The sequence below is a fragment of the Salvelinus alpinus genome, chromosome 7, assembly GCF_045679555.1.
Source record: "Salvelinus alpinus chromosome 7, SLU_Salpinus.1, whole genome shotgun sequence".
Taxonomy (NCBI): Eukaryota; Metazoa; Chordata; class Actinopteri; order Salmoniformes; family Salmonidae; genus Salvelinus; species Salvelinus alpinus.
Genome location: NC_092092.1, coordinates 59,651,169 through 59,669,998, shown reverse-complemented (window position 1 = coordinate 59,669,998; position 18,830 = coordinate 59,651,169). Strand labels below are relative to the sequence as shown.

General features: G+C 42.9%; 1 protein-coding gene across 1 annotated transcript in view; it reads right to left on the bottom strand.

The window, feature by feature from the left end:
* The window catches only part of LOC139581361 (testican-1-like), a 493,855-nt gene that overhangs the window by 14,150 nt on the left and 460,875 nt on the right, over nucleotides 1-18,830 (bottom strand). The window contains exons 8-10 of the mRNA XM_071411024.1: nucleotides 8,011-8,130; nucleotides 5,127-5,348; nucleotides 4,793-4,849 (exon numbers count right to left, since the gene is read on the bottom strand). Coding sequence (XP_071267125.1) covers nucleotides 4,793-4,849; nucleotides 5,127-5,348; nucleotides 8,011-8,130 — 399 coding nt within the window. The remainder of the gene's footprint in view (nucleotides 1-4,792; nucleotides 4,850-5,126; nucleotides 5,349-8,010; nucleotides 8,131-18,830) is intronic.

Genomic DNA, 18,830 nt, shown 5'->3' with positions numbered 1-18,830 from the left:
TTCCATAGTCCCCTCATCTCCTAGGTACACTCCAAGATACTTAAAACCTCCCTTACACCATTCTAGCCCCCCTGGCAAAGCCATGATCCCTCCAGCCCATTTCCCAATCTGTAAAGCACAACTCTTTTCCCAATTTACCTTTGCAGAGGATATTCCCCTAAAACGATCAACCATTATACTCAAACTATCCACCTCCGCTTGATTTTTCACTAACACAACTACATCATCAGCATAGGCTGAGAGACGAATAGGAGGAATATCCTCTGAAAGGTACACCCCTTCAATGCGACTTCTAATGCTATTTAGTAGTGGCTCTATAGCAATGGCATACAACATCCCTGACAAAGAACATCCCTGCCGAATACCTCTACACACTTTAAAAGGAGCACTCAAACCACCGTTAACTTTCAATACACTTTCAATGTCACCATATATCACCTTTATCATGGCAATAAAACCCGAGCTGAACCCAAACGCCTCAAGCGTGTGCCATAAATATTTATGTTCAACTCGGTCAAATGCCTTTTCCTGATCAATTGAAATTAGACCAGCATCCAACCCAATAGCCTTAGAGACGTCCAAAAAATCACGAATCAGAGAAATGTTATCCCCTATCTGCCTGCCAGGAACACAGTAGGACTGGTCCGTATGTATGATTTGCCCCATCACCTCCCTCAGCCTGTTGGACAAAGCCTTTGACAATATCTTATAATCAGTGCACAATAAAGCCACCGGCCTCCAGTTCTTCACCTCCCTAGGGTCACCCTTTTTGGGCAATAGGGTGAGGACAGCCCTTCTGCAGCTTATTGGTAGTAACCCTCCGGTTAAACTATCATTAACTACTGCTAGCCAATCCTCTCCCAACATAGCCCAAAAAGACTTAAAAAAGTCAACGGGAAGCCCATCAATGCCTGGTGCCCTTCCATTTTCCATGCCTTTTAATGCAGTGTATAACTCCTGCAAAGACAATGGTTGCTCCAGCTCAACCTGAGCTTCTGCAGCCACCTTTGGGAGCCCATCAAAGAACTGTTGTGTCACTGTTTTATCCTCTTTGTACTCACACTTATAGAGCTCAGCATAGAACTCTACTGCCCTCTTTCTAATTTCACTCGGGCTAGTGAGCTCTTGTCCAACAGCTGATTTGAGACAATGAATAATTTTTCTTTGTCCATTCTTTTTCTCTAAACCAAAGAAAAACTTGGATGAGGCATCCATTTCAGATATTCCCTGAAACTTACTTCTCACCAATGCCCCCTGTGCTCTGATACCCAGCAGGTCTGCCAATGCAGCTTTTCTCCTCTTGAGGGCCTGAGTATGGCCTCGATCTCCTGTGGTCTCAACCAACGTCATGAGTTCCACTATTTCAACCTCTAAGGCTTTCATTGATCTGGTGATATCCTTGGTGACATTCCTCGTGTATTGATTACAGAATTGTTGAATCTGGATTTTCCCTATATCCCACCACTGTTGAAGTGATATAAAACTGGCCTTTTGAGACCTCCACCTCTCCCACAAAAAACTGAAACATTTCCTGAAATGAGCATCACTCAATAAAGTTGTATTAAAATGCCAGTATGCACTTTTGGGTTTTACATCATTAATGAACACCACCTCTGTTATTAAACAATGATCAGAAAATCCCACTGGGGTTATCACACTTGATTTACAAACCTGAGATTGATGCTCAAAACAATAAAACCTATCTAACCTAGCCATAGAAATGATGTTCTCTCTCACATGCGCCCAGGTGTACTGCCTTGTTCCTCCATGTTGACTCCGCCAAATATCACACAATTCATGTGTTACAATAAGGCGTTTTAAAAAAGTCCTTGAGGCTATATGAGGTTCTTGGTGATTTCTATCTAAATCGCTGACTGTGCAGTTGAAATCCCCAGCAATAAATAAATAATCCTCTTTATTACATTTCTCAATGGTATTTGATAATGTCTCTAAAAAACATACCCTCTCAACTGTCACCACTGGGGCATATACATTTATCAGACACATAGTGATGTTTTCATACCTTGCTCTAACTTTTAATAACCTCCCCTCAACTATCTCCTCAATCTCATAAGACAAAGGCAAAAACCCTTTTGAGAACAAGATAGCCACACCCCCACTTTTTGAGTTTTTATGACTACACACCACTGTCCCACCCCACTCCTGTTGCCACATGACTTCATTTTCCAAATTACTATGCGTTTCTTGTAGAAAAATTATGTCACTTCCCTTTCCCCTAATTAACTCATACACCATGGCTCTTTTTTTACCATCTCTTGCCCCATTTACGTTTAAAGAAGAAATCTTAAAACTGCTCATGGATGAAAAAAATATACAGATGATGATACAGCCACCACATCTCTTTACAGAGTTAAAACTGCAACTGAACTCTTTCATTTTCTTTCGAATTTACATCACTTATCACTCTCGTGACCACTTTCTTGAGTCTAGCAATTTCAGGGCTTTTCAACCCTCCTCCTGTAATTTTTGACATCAGAAACTTTGCTGATTCAATAAACAATTCACTTTCAGGGAAAAAATCAGTTACATTGTAATCCTGCATATATTTCTTCCCTTTTGTCAACTTCAGAAATTGACGTATCTTCTCAATTCCATATCTCCCTTCTATCCCATTTGTCTCGCTACATTGTTGTGACGCGTCAGAAGACTCACTCTCGCTATCCTCCCCAGAAGAAAACTCCACCATCTCTACCACTTGTTCATCTCCAACTGATTTATCACTCTCTACCTTTCTCTTAGAACTAGACCCTTCACCCCCCCTTACGTTCTTCCTTTTACTCCTAGGTATTTTGAAAACATCTGCTTCTTTTTCCGTTATTTCAATCTCCTCTTGCCCTCCAATTTCATTTTCCAGCACCACCTCAGCGACGGCAGTCGCAATCTCACCACCTGTTTCCCCTCCCTCTTTGTTCTGATCTACCACGATTTCCACCTTATCCACAATGCCTTCTTCTCCTACTTTTCCAACCACATCTGCCCACCTTCTCCCTTCCCCTGCACCCTTAGCATTTTCATACCTTCGCGATGGTGCGTTATTTGCACCAGCACTATACCCACTACCGGTCTCAGCGCGCTCATTCTCGGGACAACTGCGCACCAAATGCCCCTCTTTTCCACATCCAAAGCATTTCATTGATTCAGTCGAAGCGTAAAATACATAATCAAATCCATCAATCTTAAAACTGAACGCTAAATTCAGTTCATCTACGTCCTTTTTTAAAATCATATGCACTTGTCTCCTATGTGACACGACATGTTTCAGCAACGGAGATTTGCATCCAAAAAGAACTTTCTTTATTGTAGATACGATTTGACCATGACGAGATAACTCTCGTTCCAACACTTCATCTCTAACAAAAGGTGGTACGTTAGAAAGTATCACTTTTTTCGCCGGATTCATAAGCGGAAATACCTGCGTCTGTGTCTCCCGCAACACAACACCCGTCTCGACTATTTTATTCACCTTTTCAATAGAATCTAAGAAGATCACTACAGCGCTATTCATCCTTGAGGCTGATTTGATGCTATCATACCCAATGATAGCACCTACAGCCAGGCTACATTCTTCTACTGAACACCCTGCCGACGCTGGAATCTTTACTCCATTTCTCCTACTAAGTTTTTCAAACTCTACACTTCCGCGAGTGGCCATTTCAACCAGCCCCACCCGCTGGTTGTGCCCTCGCGAAAAAACAAACAAACAACCTCAACGATCCCACCACCCTTATACGTGCTTAATGATAGTTAAACAATATACCCTTAAAACAACTAAACTAATCAATATATATATATATATACATACCAAACCCAATAGAGTGAAAAGAAAATTACATTCGCTCTCACAATCACTCCTGCTTGACGACTCACTCCCAGCATGCACTCCGACGAGAGAGAGAGAGAGAGAGAGAGAGAGAGAGAGAGAGAGAGAGAGAGAGAGAGAGAGAGAGAGAGAGAGAGAGAGAGACAGACAGACAGACAGACAGACAGATGAGTGAAATAAAGAAGAAAAACACAATTCTAAACAATCCTGTAATAAAACCAGATTTACTAAAAACTCACTCCATCTCCAATGTGCTCATGGTCATGTCTCTGTAGGTTTTGTGTATGCAGAGGCTGAGGCAAACAATCAATTACTAGAACCTAGGCTCTGACAACAGTCATACATCCTGCTTAAAGGGGACCAGGCACTTTCAATAACAGCACACACACACACACACACACACACACACACACACACACACACACACACACACACACACACACACACACACACACACACACACACACACACACACACACACACACACACACACACACACACACACACACACACACACACACACACGTTAACATCATTTTTCATTTTTTTGTGACCCAGTGAAAGACCATTTCTCAAAGTGTCTTTTGTCGTGAGTTATAACACTATTACGCACGATTATTGATGGCCGTTTGGCTGAGGGTTTGAAGGGGTTAGGGGCGGGGGACTTTTAGATAAAATGTCAGGGTGTGTGTGCTATTGATATTTTGTGTTGTTGTCAGCTGAGTGATGTATTACGGCTAAATATGTAGCTTAATTTCCTTATGCAGTGTAAAATATATATACATATATATATATATATATATATATATATATATATATATATATATATATATATATATATATATATATGTATATATATATATATATATATATATATATATATATATATATACAAAATAAACTGTCATTTGGCAGAGGAGTGATTGACAGCTGTTACTCCAGCAGACTGACCTATGACAGTGTTCCTCCGACCCTGACTCCTGTTCATCTCATTCTGGCAGGGCAGACCTGGAGAAAGACATACAGAACAGTTCAAATGAACCTTCTCCATCACACACACGCACCTCTCTTTATTTTTTTGCTGTTCTACTTCTCCCATCCCTTCTCCCTCCATGCACTCTATCCCTTCTTTTTTACTGCCTTCCCTTTTAGTGCCTTCCCTTTTGTCATTGCCTGCCCTCCCTTCACCCCTCCATCTCTCCCTTCACCCCTCCATCTCTCTCTTCAATCCTCCATCTCTCCCTTCACCCCTCCATCTCTCTCTTCAATCCTCCATCTCTCTCACCATCAGGTTTCTGGAAGCAGTAGCACCACTCGTTGTTGGACAGTTTCCCATCCTTGAAAGAGTCGCAGGAGTTGAACAGGGGCTTCATACACAGCTCATACTTGTCCAGGTAGATGGCGCTGAGCTCTGATTGGTCCAGCAGGAGGTCATAGTTCATGTCCAGCTTGTTGAACATCCAACCCAGAGAGTCCTTACAGATGGGCAAGATACTGGTGTCAAAACCTGTGGTAGTGGAGAGGGGGAGGTTAGTGTGTATGTCGGGTGGGGTGGGGGGAGGGAGGGTAGTTTGAGGACATTTGTGTTTGTGTGTGTGTGTGTGTGTCTGTCTGTCTGTTTTAGCAAAGACAGTAAAGTATGAAGATTCCTAGAAACCAATAGAATTGGAGTAATAACATATTCAGCTACTTCAGACATTGGCTCCAATCTACGTTGTGCCTTTAGATTTGGAGAAAATTAACAACTAAATAATTATTGTTTACTTCTCCCATTGACTTCCCAAACACCTGTCTGGTCTGTTGAGAATGCTTTGCGAAGCGTTCCCACAAGTATCGCAATGTTGGGCCTCTGCGTTTAGAAACTTTTTGGTCCTATTTGAGGGGCTCATTACAGGGCCTCTTGTCTTGGCTTCAGTCAGGGCCTCTTGTCTTGGCTTCAGTCAGGGCCTCTTGTTTTGCTTCAGTCAGGGCCTCTTGTCTTGGCTTCAGTCAGGGCCTCTTGTCTTGGCTTCAGTCAGGGCCTCTTGTCTTGGCTTCAGTCAGGGCCTCTTGTCTTGGCTTCAGTCAGGGCCTCTTGTCTTGGCTTCAGTCAGGGCCTTGTGTCTTATTTTTTTACATAAAAAAAAAACTTTTTCTCCCCAATTACGTGGTATCCAATTGGAGTTTACAGTCTTGTCTCATCGCTGCAACTCCCGTACAGACTTGGGAGAGGCGAAGGTCGAGAGCCATGTGTCCTCCAAAACACAACCCAACTGCTTAATTATTGTTTACTTCTCCCATTGACTTCCCAAACACCTGTCTGGTCTGTTGAGAATGCTTTGCGAAGCGTTCCCACAAGTATCGCAATGTTGGGCCTCTGCGTTTAGAAACTTTTTGGTCCTATTTGAGGGGCTCATTACAGGGCCTCTTGTCTTGGCTTCAGTCAGGGCCTCTTGTCTTGGCTTCAGTCAGGGCCTCTTGTTTTGCTTCAGTCAGGGCCTCTTGTCTTGGCTTCAGTCAGGGCCTCTTGTCTTGGCTTCAGTCAGGGCCTCTTGTCTTGGCTTCAGTCAGGGCCTCTTGTCTTGGCTTCAGTCAGGGCCTTGTGTCGTATTTTTTTACATTAAAAAAAAACTTTTTCTCCCCAATTACGTGGTATCCAATTGGAGTTTACAGTCTTGTCTCATCGCTGCAACTCCCGTACAGACTTGGGAGAGGCGAAGGTCGAGAGCCATGTGTCCTCCAAAACACAACCCAACTGCTTAATTATTGTTTACTTCTCCCATTGACTTCCCAAACACCTGTCTGGTCTGTTGAGAATGCTTTGCGAAGCGTTCCCACAAGTATCGCAATGTTGGGCCTCTGCGTTTAGAAACTTTTTGGTCCTATTTGAGGGGCTCATTACAGGGCCTCTTGTCTTGGCTTCAGTCAGGGCCTCTTGTCTTGGCTTCAGTCAGGGCCTCTTGTTTTGCTTCAGTCAGGGCCTCTTGTCTTGGCTTCAGTCAGGGCCTCTTGTCTTGGCTTCAGTCAGGGCCTCTTGTCTTGGCTTCAGTCAGGGCCTCTTGTCTTGGCTTCAGTCAGGGCCTCTTGTCTTGGCTTCAGTCAGGGCCTCTTGTCTTGGCTAAAGTCAGGGCCTCTTGTATTGGCTTCAGTCAGGGCCACTTGTCTTGGCTTCAGTCAGGGCCTCTTGTCTTGGCTTCAGTCAGGGCCTCTTGTCTTGGCTTCAGTCAGGGCCTCTTGTATTGGCTTCAGTCAGGGCCTCTTGTATTGGCTTCAGTCAGGGCCTCTTGTCTTGGCTTCAGTCAGGGCCTCTTGTATTGGCTTCAGTCAGGGCCTCTTGTATTGGCTTCAGTCAGGGCCTCTTGTCTTGGCTTCAGTCAGGGCCTCTTGTCTTGGCTTCAGTCAGGGCCTTGTGTCTTATTTTTTTACATTACAAAAAAACTTTTTCTCCCCAATTACGTGGTATCCAATTGGAGTTTACAGTCTTGTCTCATCGCTGCAACTCCCGTACAGACTTGGGAGAGGCGAAGGTCGAGAGCCATGTGTCCTCCAAAACACAACCCAACTGCTTCTTGACACAATGCCCGCTTCACCCGGAAGCCAACCGCAACAATGTGTTGGAGGAAACACCGTACACTTGGCGACTGTGTCAGCGTGCATTGCACCTGGCCTGCCACAGGAGTTGCTAGTGGGCGATGGGACAAGAACATCCCTGCCGGCCAAACCCTCCCCTAACCCAGATGACGCTGGGCCAGTTGTGCGCCGCCCCATGGGTTTCCCGGTCGCTGCCGGCTGCGACAGAGCCTGGATTCGAACCAGGATCTCTATTGGCACAGCTAGCACTGCGATGCAGTGCCTTAGACTACTGCGCCACTCGGGAGGCCCCTTGTGTCTTGGCTTCAGTCAGGGCCTCGTGTCTTGGCTTCAGTCAGGGCCTCGTGTCTTTGCTTGAGTCAGTGACTCTTGTCTTCAGGCTTTTCAGTCCAAAATCTGAGTAATGTGCATGGAGAGAGTTTGTACTTTTGAAGTGTGAGACATGTTGACATTTAGTAGAGCACATAGGAGCACTGTCCTCATCATCTACAGTCCTCATTAGAACTGAAAAGAGCAATGGACTTTCAAATGGCAGTGCAATTAAAAACGGGGAAAAAAATATACACACACACACACAGAGAGATAATGGTGTGACTCACGTCCTGCCGCTGAATCAGAGTTGGCGGAGGATTTGAGGTCTCGGTTGGCGTCGAGGTGGAGAACTCCGAACCAGTCCTTCAGTCTGGATGCTAGGCTATGCAGGTCCCCATCACTGCAGACTAGACACAAACACACACACACACACACACACACACACACACACACACACACACACACACACACACACACACACACACACACACACACACACACACACACACACACACACACACACACACACACACACACACACACACACACACACACACACACACACACACACACCAGCGTTATCAGGAAGAAGGGTTGGGCTCAATTCACAATTTTGGAATTGACTCCCATTCAACTCATGAGAAGAAATTCGAATTGAATTGGCCACACCCCACAGGATGTATAATATTTATTTGCGTTTGAGTGACAGGAAGTAGAATTTAATTCAGTGCAACTCAAATAAATTCCACTCAGTCATAGAACATGAGAGTTTCATTGAATCTGACATTGAATCTGTCACACTTCCAGATACCAAAGAATATCAATTTCCTCTGGAAACAATGTTCATATTCTCTTTTAACCTTAGTGCTTAGAATGGCCAATTATATTTCCACCAACCATGTCATTTGTTTGGTTTCTTTTGAAGTTCTCAGGGTCAACGTCAGGGTTAAACTAATGCATTCTGAGAAATGTAGTATTTTCGTCATAATGAACAAAATGTAAGTGATTCATGAAATATAAGAACTAAGACTATTTGCACACATGTTTTCCTTGATCATTCATTTTAAGAGTTTCACCGATTGTGTATATGCATGTATATAACGACATGTTTGATGTTTTCTGTTCAAGATGTATATATGTCTATGTATATATGTATATAGCTCCACCCTGGCAGGAAGGCAGGGAAATGTCAATCTCACACTGTCATTTCAATAAAAATGAATGTATTATATTTTATAGCCACATTGATGCAACATGATAAGGTTGGGTGAAATGACGTCAGCACAATGTTGATGAAACCAATCTTTTCTTGTACTTGACCGTAGAAGAACAACACACCACACAGGAGCAGCTGAGTTCTATTGTCCTCCCTGTTGCTATAGGAACACAAGCAGGCACACCATCTTACTGCATGCTCTGTGTGTGTGTGTGTGTGTGTGTGTGTGTGTGTGTGTGTGTGTGTGTGTGTGTGTGTGTGTGTGTGTGTGTGTGTGTGTGTGTGTGCGTTACAATCTCTCATTGATCACTAGAAGATACTACTGCACTGTTAGAGCTAGGAACACAAGCTTTATCGCTACACCCACAATAACGTCTGCTAAATATAAATATATATATAGAGAGAGAGAGAGAGAGAGAGAGAGAGAGAGAGAGAGAGAGAGAGAGAGAGAGAGAGAGAGAGAGACATTAATTCTGCCAGAGCTCCACCTGAGCCAGTATATGACAGGTGAGACAATAACATCAGACCCAGCACTGTCACCAGGGACACACACACTCTCAGATGCACACGCAAGCTTGGACACAGAAACACACAGGCACGTACACACTCATACAAATAAACGCACACACACACACTATACTGCAGGCAAATCCCAGATCTCATCTTGGCTTGAAGGTTAACACCAAACAATGTGCTGGTGCGACAGGCCACCCGGGAGTCTATCTTTATTTACCCATAAATAGATAGGGGGTAAAGAAGGATATAAGATGCTACATTAGTCACACAGCAGTTTCCCCCTGCTCTATTTAAATGGCCAAAAATCCACTGTGCCAGGAAACAGTGGCTATACTAAGCCTTTATTATAAGTGAATGGTGCTGCTAACTAACGGTTGATGCTGGCTCAGATCTGTGATTTCAAATCCTTGTTTCCTCTCCCATCCTCTCTGACGTGTTCGATACAGAGAAGTCTAACTGACCGCTGTGGAAAACCACTCTCTCATCCACAGCCTCAACCACTAACGAGATATTTTCGGCCAATTAACAACAACTGACTCACTTTCTGTCAGGATGTGTGTGGGTCTCTGCATGATTGACACGGTCTCTAGGAGGATGAGAACTAATTGACAGTTTAATAACGAACCTCAAACGCCTCATAACGAGTGAGCCAATCAAAAGCCACCATTCTTTGCATGCCAGACAGTCAGATTGAGAAGGCATTTATATTCCAGAAGGCTAAAGAACATTAACATTCCAACAGCACACTGACCAAATAGCTAGCATTACATACTGCTACATACTGCAGCAATACTGTAGGAATCCATTCAGCTGGATGCTTAATGATACAAATGTAAGACACAAACCTTCTACACAGGATCAGAGAGACACACACACAGACACACACTTTCCCAACCTAGAGAATCTGGATCACTAGAGGAAGTGTTTTCCCATCAGTCACTGGCGTTGTATGGTAATCAACCCCCTCTGCTGTAACTCCTATTTAAACTGGGACAAAAACTGCTGCAACTTCTGATTATGCACACACTCTTTCATGCACACACGCACACACTTACACACACAGCCTACCTTCACTTCCTGTGAGTTGAGCTTGGCAGAGTGACACTGAGAGACTTTCTTGTGGGTTACATGTCACATCTTCAAATTCATATAATTTCATACATTTCGTTTTTATCACATTTCCATTTACTATTTTCCATATATCTATTTCTGTTGCACCCACTCAGAAGAAAAATATATATATGCATTACCAGTCAACATTTTGGACACACCTACTTATTCAAGGGTTTTTCTTTATTTGTACTATTTTCTACATTGTAGAATAATAGTGAAGACATCAAAACTATGAAATAATACAAATGGAATCATGTGGTAACCAAAAAAGTGTTAAACAAATCAAAATATATTTTACATTTTAGATTCTTTAAAGTAGACACCTTTTGCCATGGCATTCTCTTAACCAGCTTCACCTGGAATGCTTTTCCAACAGTCTTGAAGGAGTTCCCACATATGCTGAGCACTTGTTGGCTGTTTTTCCTTCAATCTGTGGTACAACTCATCCCAAACCATATCAATTGGGTTGAGGTCGGGTGATTGTGGAGGCCAGGTCATCTGATGCAGCACCATCACTCTCCTTCTTGGTCAAATAGCCCTCACACAGCCTGGAGGTGTGTTTTGGGTCATTGTCATGTTGAAAAACAAATAATAGTCCCACTAAGAGCAAACCAGATTGGATGGCGTATCACTGCAGAATGCTGTGGTAGCCATGCTGTTTAAGTGTTCCTTGAATTCTAAATAAATCACTAACAGTGTCACCAGTAAAGCACCCCCACACCTCCTCCTCCATGCTTCACGGTGGAACCAAAAATCTCAAATTTGGACTCAACAGACCAAAGGACAGATTTACACTGGTCTAATGTCCATTGCTCATGTTTCTTGGCCCAAGCAAGTCTCTTCATATTATTGGTGTCCTTTAGTAGTGGTTTCTTTGTAGCAATTTGACCATGAAGGCCTGATTCACACAGTTGATGTTGAGATGTGTCAGTTACTTGAACTCTGTGAAGCATTTATTTGGGCAGCAATCTGAGTTGCAGTTAACTCTAATTAACTCTAATTAACTTATCCTCTGCAGCAGAGGTAACTCTGGGTCTTCCGTTCCTGTGGCAGTTCTCATGAGAGCCAGTTTCACCATTGCGCTTGATGGTTTTTGCGACTGCCCTTGAAGAAACGTTTAAAAGAAGTCCCGATTGACTGACCTTCATGTCTTAAAGTAATGATGGACTGCCATTTTTTCTTTACTTATTTGAGCTGTTCTTGCCATAATATGGACTTGGTCTTTTACCAAATAGGGCTATATTCTGTATACCACTCCTACCTTGTCAGAACACACTATTTAACTCTTAACAAGGCACACCTGTTAATTGAAATGCATTCCAGGTGACTACCTCATGAAGCTGGTTGAGAGAATGCCAAGAGTGTGCAAAGCTGTCAAGGCAAAGGGTGGCTACTTTAAAGAATCATTTGAGATTCATTAAAGTAAAATCTATTTTGATTTGTTTAACACTTTTTTGGTTACTACATGATTCCATATGTGTTATTTCATTGTTTTGATGCCTTCACTATTATTCTACATTGTAGAAAATAGTCCAAGTAAAGAAAAACCCTTAAATGAGTAGGCGTGTGTCACGAACGTCGTAGTGAGGAGACCAAGGCGCAGCGTGATTAGAATACATTCTTCCTTTTGACAATGAAGAACACTTAACAAACAATACAAAACTACCGTGACCGCTATAACACTGAGTGCAAACATGCAACATCACATAGACAATAACCCACAAACCAAACTGGAAAATGGCAACCTAAATAGGATCCCCAATCAGAGACAACGATAAACAGCTGCCTCTGATTGGGAACCAATCTAGGCCACCATAGACCTACATATGTCTAGACTAGACACACACACCTAGACATACAAAAACCCCTAGACAAGTCAAAAACACACATACCACCCTCGTCACACCCTGACCTAACCAAAATAATAAAGAAAACAAAGAATACTAAGGTCAGGGCGTGACAGTGTGTACAAACTTTTTACTGGTACTGTATATATACATACATAATACAAAGTAATGCTCATTTTGCTCATATTACAGTGTTTAGGAAATAGTCCATTTAGTATGTAAAGGAAAATAAACAAGAAAATCCCATTCCATTCCCCCAACCCCACCCAGCCAACATGTCTCCATCCAAGACTCAAGTATATTTGTCCAGACCTCGATTGTTCCTTGACTAGCACCATTCATTCTCGATGTCGATAATTCAAATGTTATAACTTCTAATAATAACTGTATCCACTGATGAATTGGGAGTGATGAGGTGACTGCCATCTAAGAGCCAACAGTAATCGTGTCTGATTGATTCAGAAATTCAAGGTGTTATCCTCGTTAAGTAACATAGTGGATGTGAAGCTCTTTGAAATGACTTTTGTAACTTTGTCCCAGAAGCATTTAACTACAGGGAACTCCCATGTCCTATGAAGAACAGGGCCTACCTGATTTAGGGGACACAGTGAACAGTTGGGGCAATTTCATCGTAAAACTTTGATTTGGCTTTAAATACAGTCTTTGAACAAACTTGAAATTAATAAATTGATTGTTCGGATTACAGGATGCCATGGTCATATTTTTCCATATTCTGTGTTCAGTTTTAACGGTTGTTGGTCTGTATACCATACTTGTTTAATGGCTAGCTCAGAATATGAGCTTTCCAAAAGCTGTTTATATATTATGGAGATTAGTCCTTTCGGAAGCCCAGATAATTTCTTTATAAATCCCATTATTGGACGGTTCGGTAGTTGGGTTTCCAAGAGACTCCATAGGCCAGCATAGTTGACCTAAGTTGTACATTTCTAAAATAAAACGAGTTACCTGGTACTGTGTCTTTCAAATCTTAGAATTGTTCTCAAACCATTCCTGTCCATGATATCGGCAAGGGTACGGAATCCACATGTGGACCATTGGGGGGATGCAAAAGGCTGCCCTCCAGATCGCAAGGTATTATTGTGAAATATTGGAGTCTAGGCATGTTATTTTGATTCCCAGCTACATTGTTTTTAAAATTTGCGCCAAATAGAAATTGTGTGAGCAATAAAAGGACCAAAGCGTACTTTACGTTGTTTAAGGGATATATCAGTGAAAACCAGGGGTTAGAAACAAAATGATTGTTTTCGTTCCGTTCCACTCTGCCAACCAGCAAAATAAAGTTCTGAACCGGTTCAAACCCCCAAAAAGTTCCTTTCTGTTCCTTTTTTGACTTGTGAAGTCGCCATCATTTTTACATTTAGCTCATTAAATGACTCCACCAAACAATGCAGATGGAACAGCTTGCTATAGACGGGCCAACCTAATGGACAGACAAGTGTAGGGCGTGAGATGCGACTGAAATTTTGCAGGTGGGGAGAGAACGAGTGAGGGGTGGACATGGAGGCTTGGCTTGAAGCTCTTAGCATCATGAAATGACGTGCATTATAATGTGTTTAGGATATAAGTAGTAGGCCTATCATTCCTACTTCACTAAATGACATAATTATATACTACCTAGTTGCCTACAGAGGACTGGCTAATATGGAGGAAGTTTGAACGTCCGAAAGTTGGCTCAACGCCCTGGACCAGAGCTTGTATCCGTAACACCCTGGACCAGAGCTAATAACAAGCTTGGGTGTGCAGTGGCACCAGTGGCACATCTTCTAGGGCAATAGGAGACACCATATCTCTCCATATTCAGTCAGGGGGCGGAAGAATCATATCTAAACCAATTGAGGATGGGGCGATATGCTAGTGCCTGGAATTACAATTTAAAGTTTGGTAGAGATAGCCCTCCTACATCTTTCCCTCTTTGTAAGTCTGTAAATTTTTTCTGGGATCAGATCATTTTTATCTAAAATTCAAGCAGTGGATTTTGGTTGGAAGGGATGTTTTTGCTGGAACCCTATAATACAGTTACAGTCAGATAAAGAATGAAAAGATAGAGAATATAATTCCATCCATTCACCGCACCTCCACAGGGACAGACAATATCAGCTCTGTGTGTGTGTGTGTGTGTGTGTGTGTGTGTGTGTGTGTGTGTGTGTGTGTGTGTGTGTGTGTGTGTGTGTGTGTGTGTGTGTGTGTGTGTGTGTGTGTGTGTGTGTGTGTGTGTGCCAGAGAGAGATATCAGATCACAGTGTGTGTGTGTGTGTGTGTGTGTGTGTGTGTGTGTGTGTGTGTGTGTGTGTGTGTGTGTGTGTGTGTGTGTGTGTGCCAGAGAGAGATATCAGATCACAGTGTGTGTGTGTGTGTGTGTGTGTGTGTGTGTGTGTGTGTGTGTGTGTGTGTGTGTGTGTGTGTGTGTGTGTGTGTGTGTGTGTGTGTGTGTGTGTGTGTGTGTGTGTGTGTGTGTGTGTGTGTGTGTGTGATATATACTGTAGAGCGTTATCAGGTGTGTGCTGGCGTGTTCCTTCATTGTACAATATATCACACAGCTGATGTGTGTCTAAATGTTATGTCTGTGTGTGAGTGAGAACTCTACAGTCTCCCTGATAGCGCTGTCCAGTGAGGCACCTGATATTACAGTAACACACAGACAAAAACTCTGAATGACGTAGCAAGAAAACACATCTAAAGAGACAGAACATCACCTGACTAGGGACTCAACTCAAACCAGGGACAAAAACTAGCGATAAAACATTACATTAGGTGGTAGAGGAAAGGAGAGTCAACTCAGCTATGAATCGTGATGGGCTTCGACACAACGTCCACTAAGGGTGTCACATCAAATTGTATTTGTCACATACACGTGTTATTGAGGGTGTAGCGAAATGCTTGTGTTTCTAGCTTTAACCGTGCAGTAATATCTAACAGTAATATCTAACAATTTCACAACAATACACACAAATCTAAAGTAAAGGAATGGAATTAAGAATATATAAATATTGGGAGAGCAATGTCAGAGGGGCATAGACTTAGATACAGTAGAATAGGATATCATACAGTATATACATATGAGATGAGTAATGCAAAATATGTAAACATTATTAAAGTGACGTAAACATTATTAAAGTGGCGTAAACATTATTAAAGTGACGTAAACATTATTAAAGTGACGTAAACATTATTAAAGTGCTATGTGTGGCTGTGATTCAGTGAACCATGAAACAATGTCTTGGTGAAATGACATGACTTCCACAGTAGCTGGCCGTCAATGTCAATTGTTCGGCCAGCGCTTTGAAAACTGTTTTTCAATAAAAATCTGAAGCTAATCTAAGGCATTGTCCCAAGCAATCATTTCTGAAGAAAACGTGTGTGTGTGTTTGTGTGTTTCAAGTTATGTGTGAGACTGTGCCAATGTGTGTTTGTGAGGTGTGTGTGTTTAGGAGTCAGTTTTATTGACTCTACCTTTGTGTATCTCCTCCATCTGCTGCATTCCAGCTGGATCCCTCCCTCCCACACACACACACACACACACACACACACACACACACACACACACACACACACACACACACACACACACACACACACACACACACACACACACACACACACACACACACACACACACACACACACACACACACACACACACACACACCTTCCATCTTCCAGGTTTTTGAAGCAGGGAACAGCGAAGATTGCTCTCTGTGTAAAAGCTTTGTCTGGGACTGAGTTCCTCTGAGGAGCGCCAGGTAATCACCAAGACAATGGACCATGAAATCACAGACTATGACAGTCTGTCTACAGCCAGGTACGTCAGGGACACGGTGGCCAGACTCTAACCCAGGATCAGGTGGCAGGGATGGGTGTCCAGTTTGTCCACTCTGACCCCATCCACCACCTCCTTTTGAACGACAACCTGTCACTCACACCTGTTCCAATACAGTTTCCACTCTCTATCTCTCCCTGTCTCTGTCTCTCTCTCCCTGTCTCTCTCTCCCTGTCGCTCTCTCTCTCTGTCTGTCTCTCCCTGTCTGTTTCTCCCTGTCTTTCTCTCTCTCTCTCTCCGTCCGTCCGTCCGCCCCCCCCCCCCCCCCTCTCTCTCTCTGTCTCTCTCTCCCTGTCTCTCTATGTCTCTCTCTCCCTGTCTCTCTCTGTCTCTCTCTCTCTCTCTCTGTCGCTCTCTCTCTCTCTCTATTCAATTCAATTCAAGGGGCTTTATTGGCATGGGAAACATACGTATGTGTACATTGCCAAAGCAAGTGAAATGGATAAACAAAAGGGAAATAAACAATAAAGTGATTGCACACTGTGGTATTTATCAAAATTGGATTTGTTTTCAAATTCTTTGTGGGTTTGTGTAATCTGAAGGAAATATGTGTCTCTAATATGGTCATACAATTGGTAGGAGGTTAGGAAGTGCAGCTCAGTTTCCACCTCATTTTGTGGTCAGTGTGCACATAACCTGTCTTCTCTTGAGAGCCAGGCCTGCCTTCGGCGGTCTTTCTCAATAGCAAGGCTGTGCTCACTGAGTCTGTACATAGTCAAAGAAGTCCTTCATTTTGGGTCAGTCACAATGGTCAGGTATTCTGCCACTGTGTACTCTTTGTTTAGGACCAAATAGCATTCTCGTTTTCTGTTTTTTTGTAAATTTTTTCCAATGTGTCAAGTAATTATCTTTATGTTTTCTCATGATTTGGTTGGGTCTAATTGTGTTCTCCCTCTCTGTCTCTCTCAATTCAATTCAATTCAATTCAATTCAAGGGGCTTTATTGGCATGGGAAACATATGTTAACATTGCTAAAGCAAGTGAGGTAGATAATATACAAAAGTGAAATCTCTGTCTCTCTCTCTCTCTCTCTCTCTCTCTCTCTCTTGCTCTCTCTCTCTCTTCCTTGTTCTCTCTCTTCCACCTACTTTACTTACTCACCTCTCATATTCTCTGCATCTTTCTTTCATCCTTTCTTTCTGTCTGTCTGTCTTTCTTTCTTTCTCTCCCCCTCCCTCTCCTTTCCCTCTCTGATTGTTATGAGTGCTCCTTTGTCACCTCTCCTTCTCCCACAGTCATCTTGACAGTGAGGTTTGGGTAGAATGAGGACCCAGAAGGACCCCCTCCCTGTCTCACCGTCACCGTAATCATTTCAGACAGGCACGACGCGGCCGCCCGCTCCGCGGGTCCTTTTGTCAGCAGTGACTCAGAACAGTGGGGTCGATCACTCAGCCGCTCTCAACCCACAGAGACACACACACAGGAGACAAATCAAACAGGCCAAATGCACTCCTAAATGCTTCCGTCTACTCTTTTTGTGCCCCCTCAACTGGATCAGAAAGCCCCACAGATGTCAGGGGGACGTCAGGTCTCAAAGCGTTTAACCAGTCTAAAACATTTCCCTTCAGGTGAAATAACAATTTTTGACTGATGATTTAAACATTCTGCTAAGATGTCGAACTGTGATATATTAGGGAGGGAGGGAGGGAGGGAGGGAGGGAGTCAGGCAGGCTGACAGGCAGACAGGCAGGCAGGGTGAGGAGGAGGGAGGCACGGACGGAGGGAGAGAGGGAGGGGAGTGGGAGGGAGGGAGAGAGGGGATGGAAGGAGGGGGAGGGTGTATTATCACTACATAGAATCCTGCTTTATGTATCTTCGCACTTCGTCTTGTTTTCATACACAAAGGAAATACCTCCACTAAATCCTCTCTGACATCACAACAGAGATTACACACAAAAACACAAACACATACTCTCGGGCCAAAGACATACAGCACCAGTCAAAAGTTTGGACACACCTACTCAATCAAGGGTTTTTCTTTGTTTTTACTATTTTCTACCTTGTAGAATAAGCAAAATTGGACCCATCAAACCAAAGGACAGATTTCCACCCGTCTAATGTCCATTGCTCAAGTTTCTTGGCCCAAACAAGTCTCTTCTTATTATTTGTTCTTGACATTTTCTGGATTGACTGACCTTCACTTCTTAAAGTAATGATGGACTGTTGTTTCTCTTTGCTTATTTGAGCTGTTCTTGCCATAATATGGACTTGGTAAATTAACCAAATAGGGCTATCTTCTGTATACCACCCCTACCTTGTCACAACACAATGATTGGCTCAAACACATTAAGAAGAAAATAAATTCCACAAATTACCTTTTAACAAGGCACACCTGTTAATTGAAATGCATTCCAGGTGACTACCTCATGAAGCTGGTTGAGAGAATGCCAAGAGTGTGCAAAGCTGTCATCAAGGCAAAGGGTGGCTACTTTGAAGAATCTCAAATATAAAATATATTTTGATTTGTTTAACACTTTTTTGGTTACTACATGTTTTCATATGTGTTATTTCATAGTTTTGATGTCTTCACCATTATTATACAATGTAGAAAATAGTCAAAATAAAGAAAATCCCTGG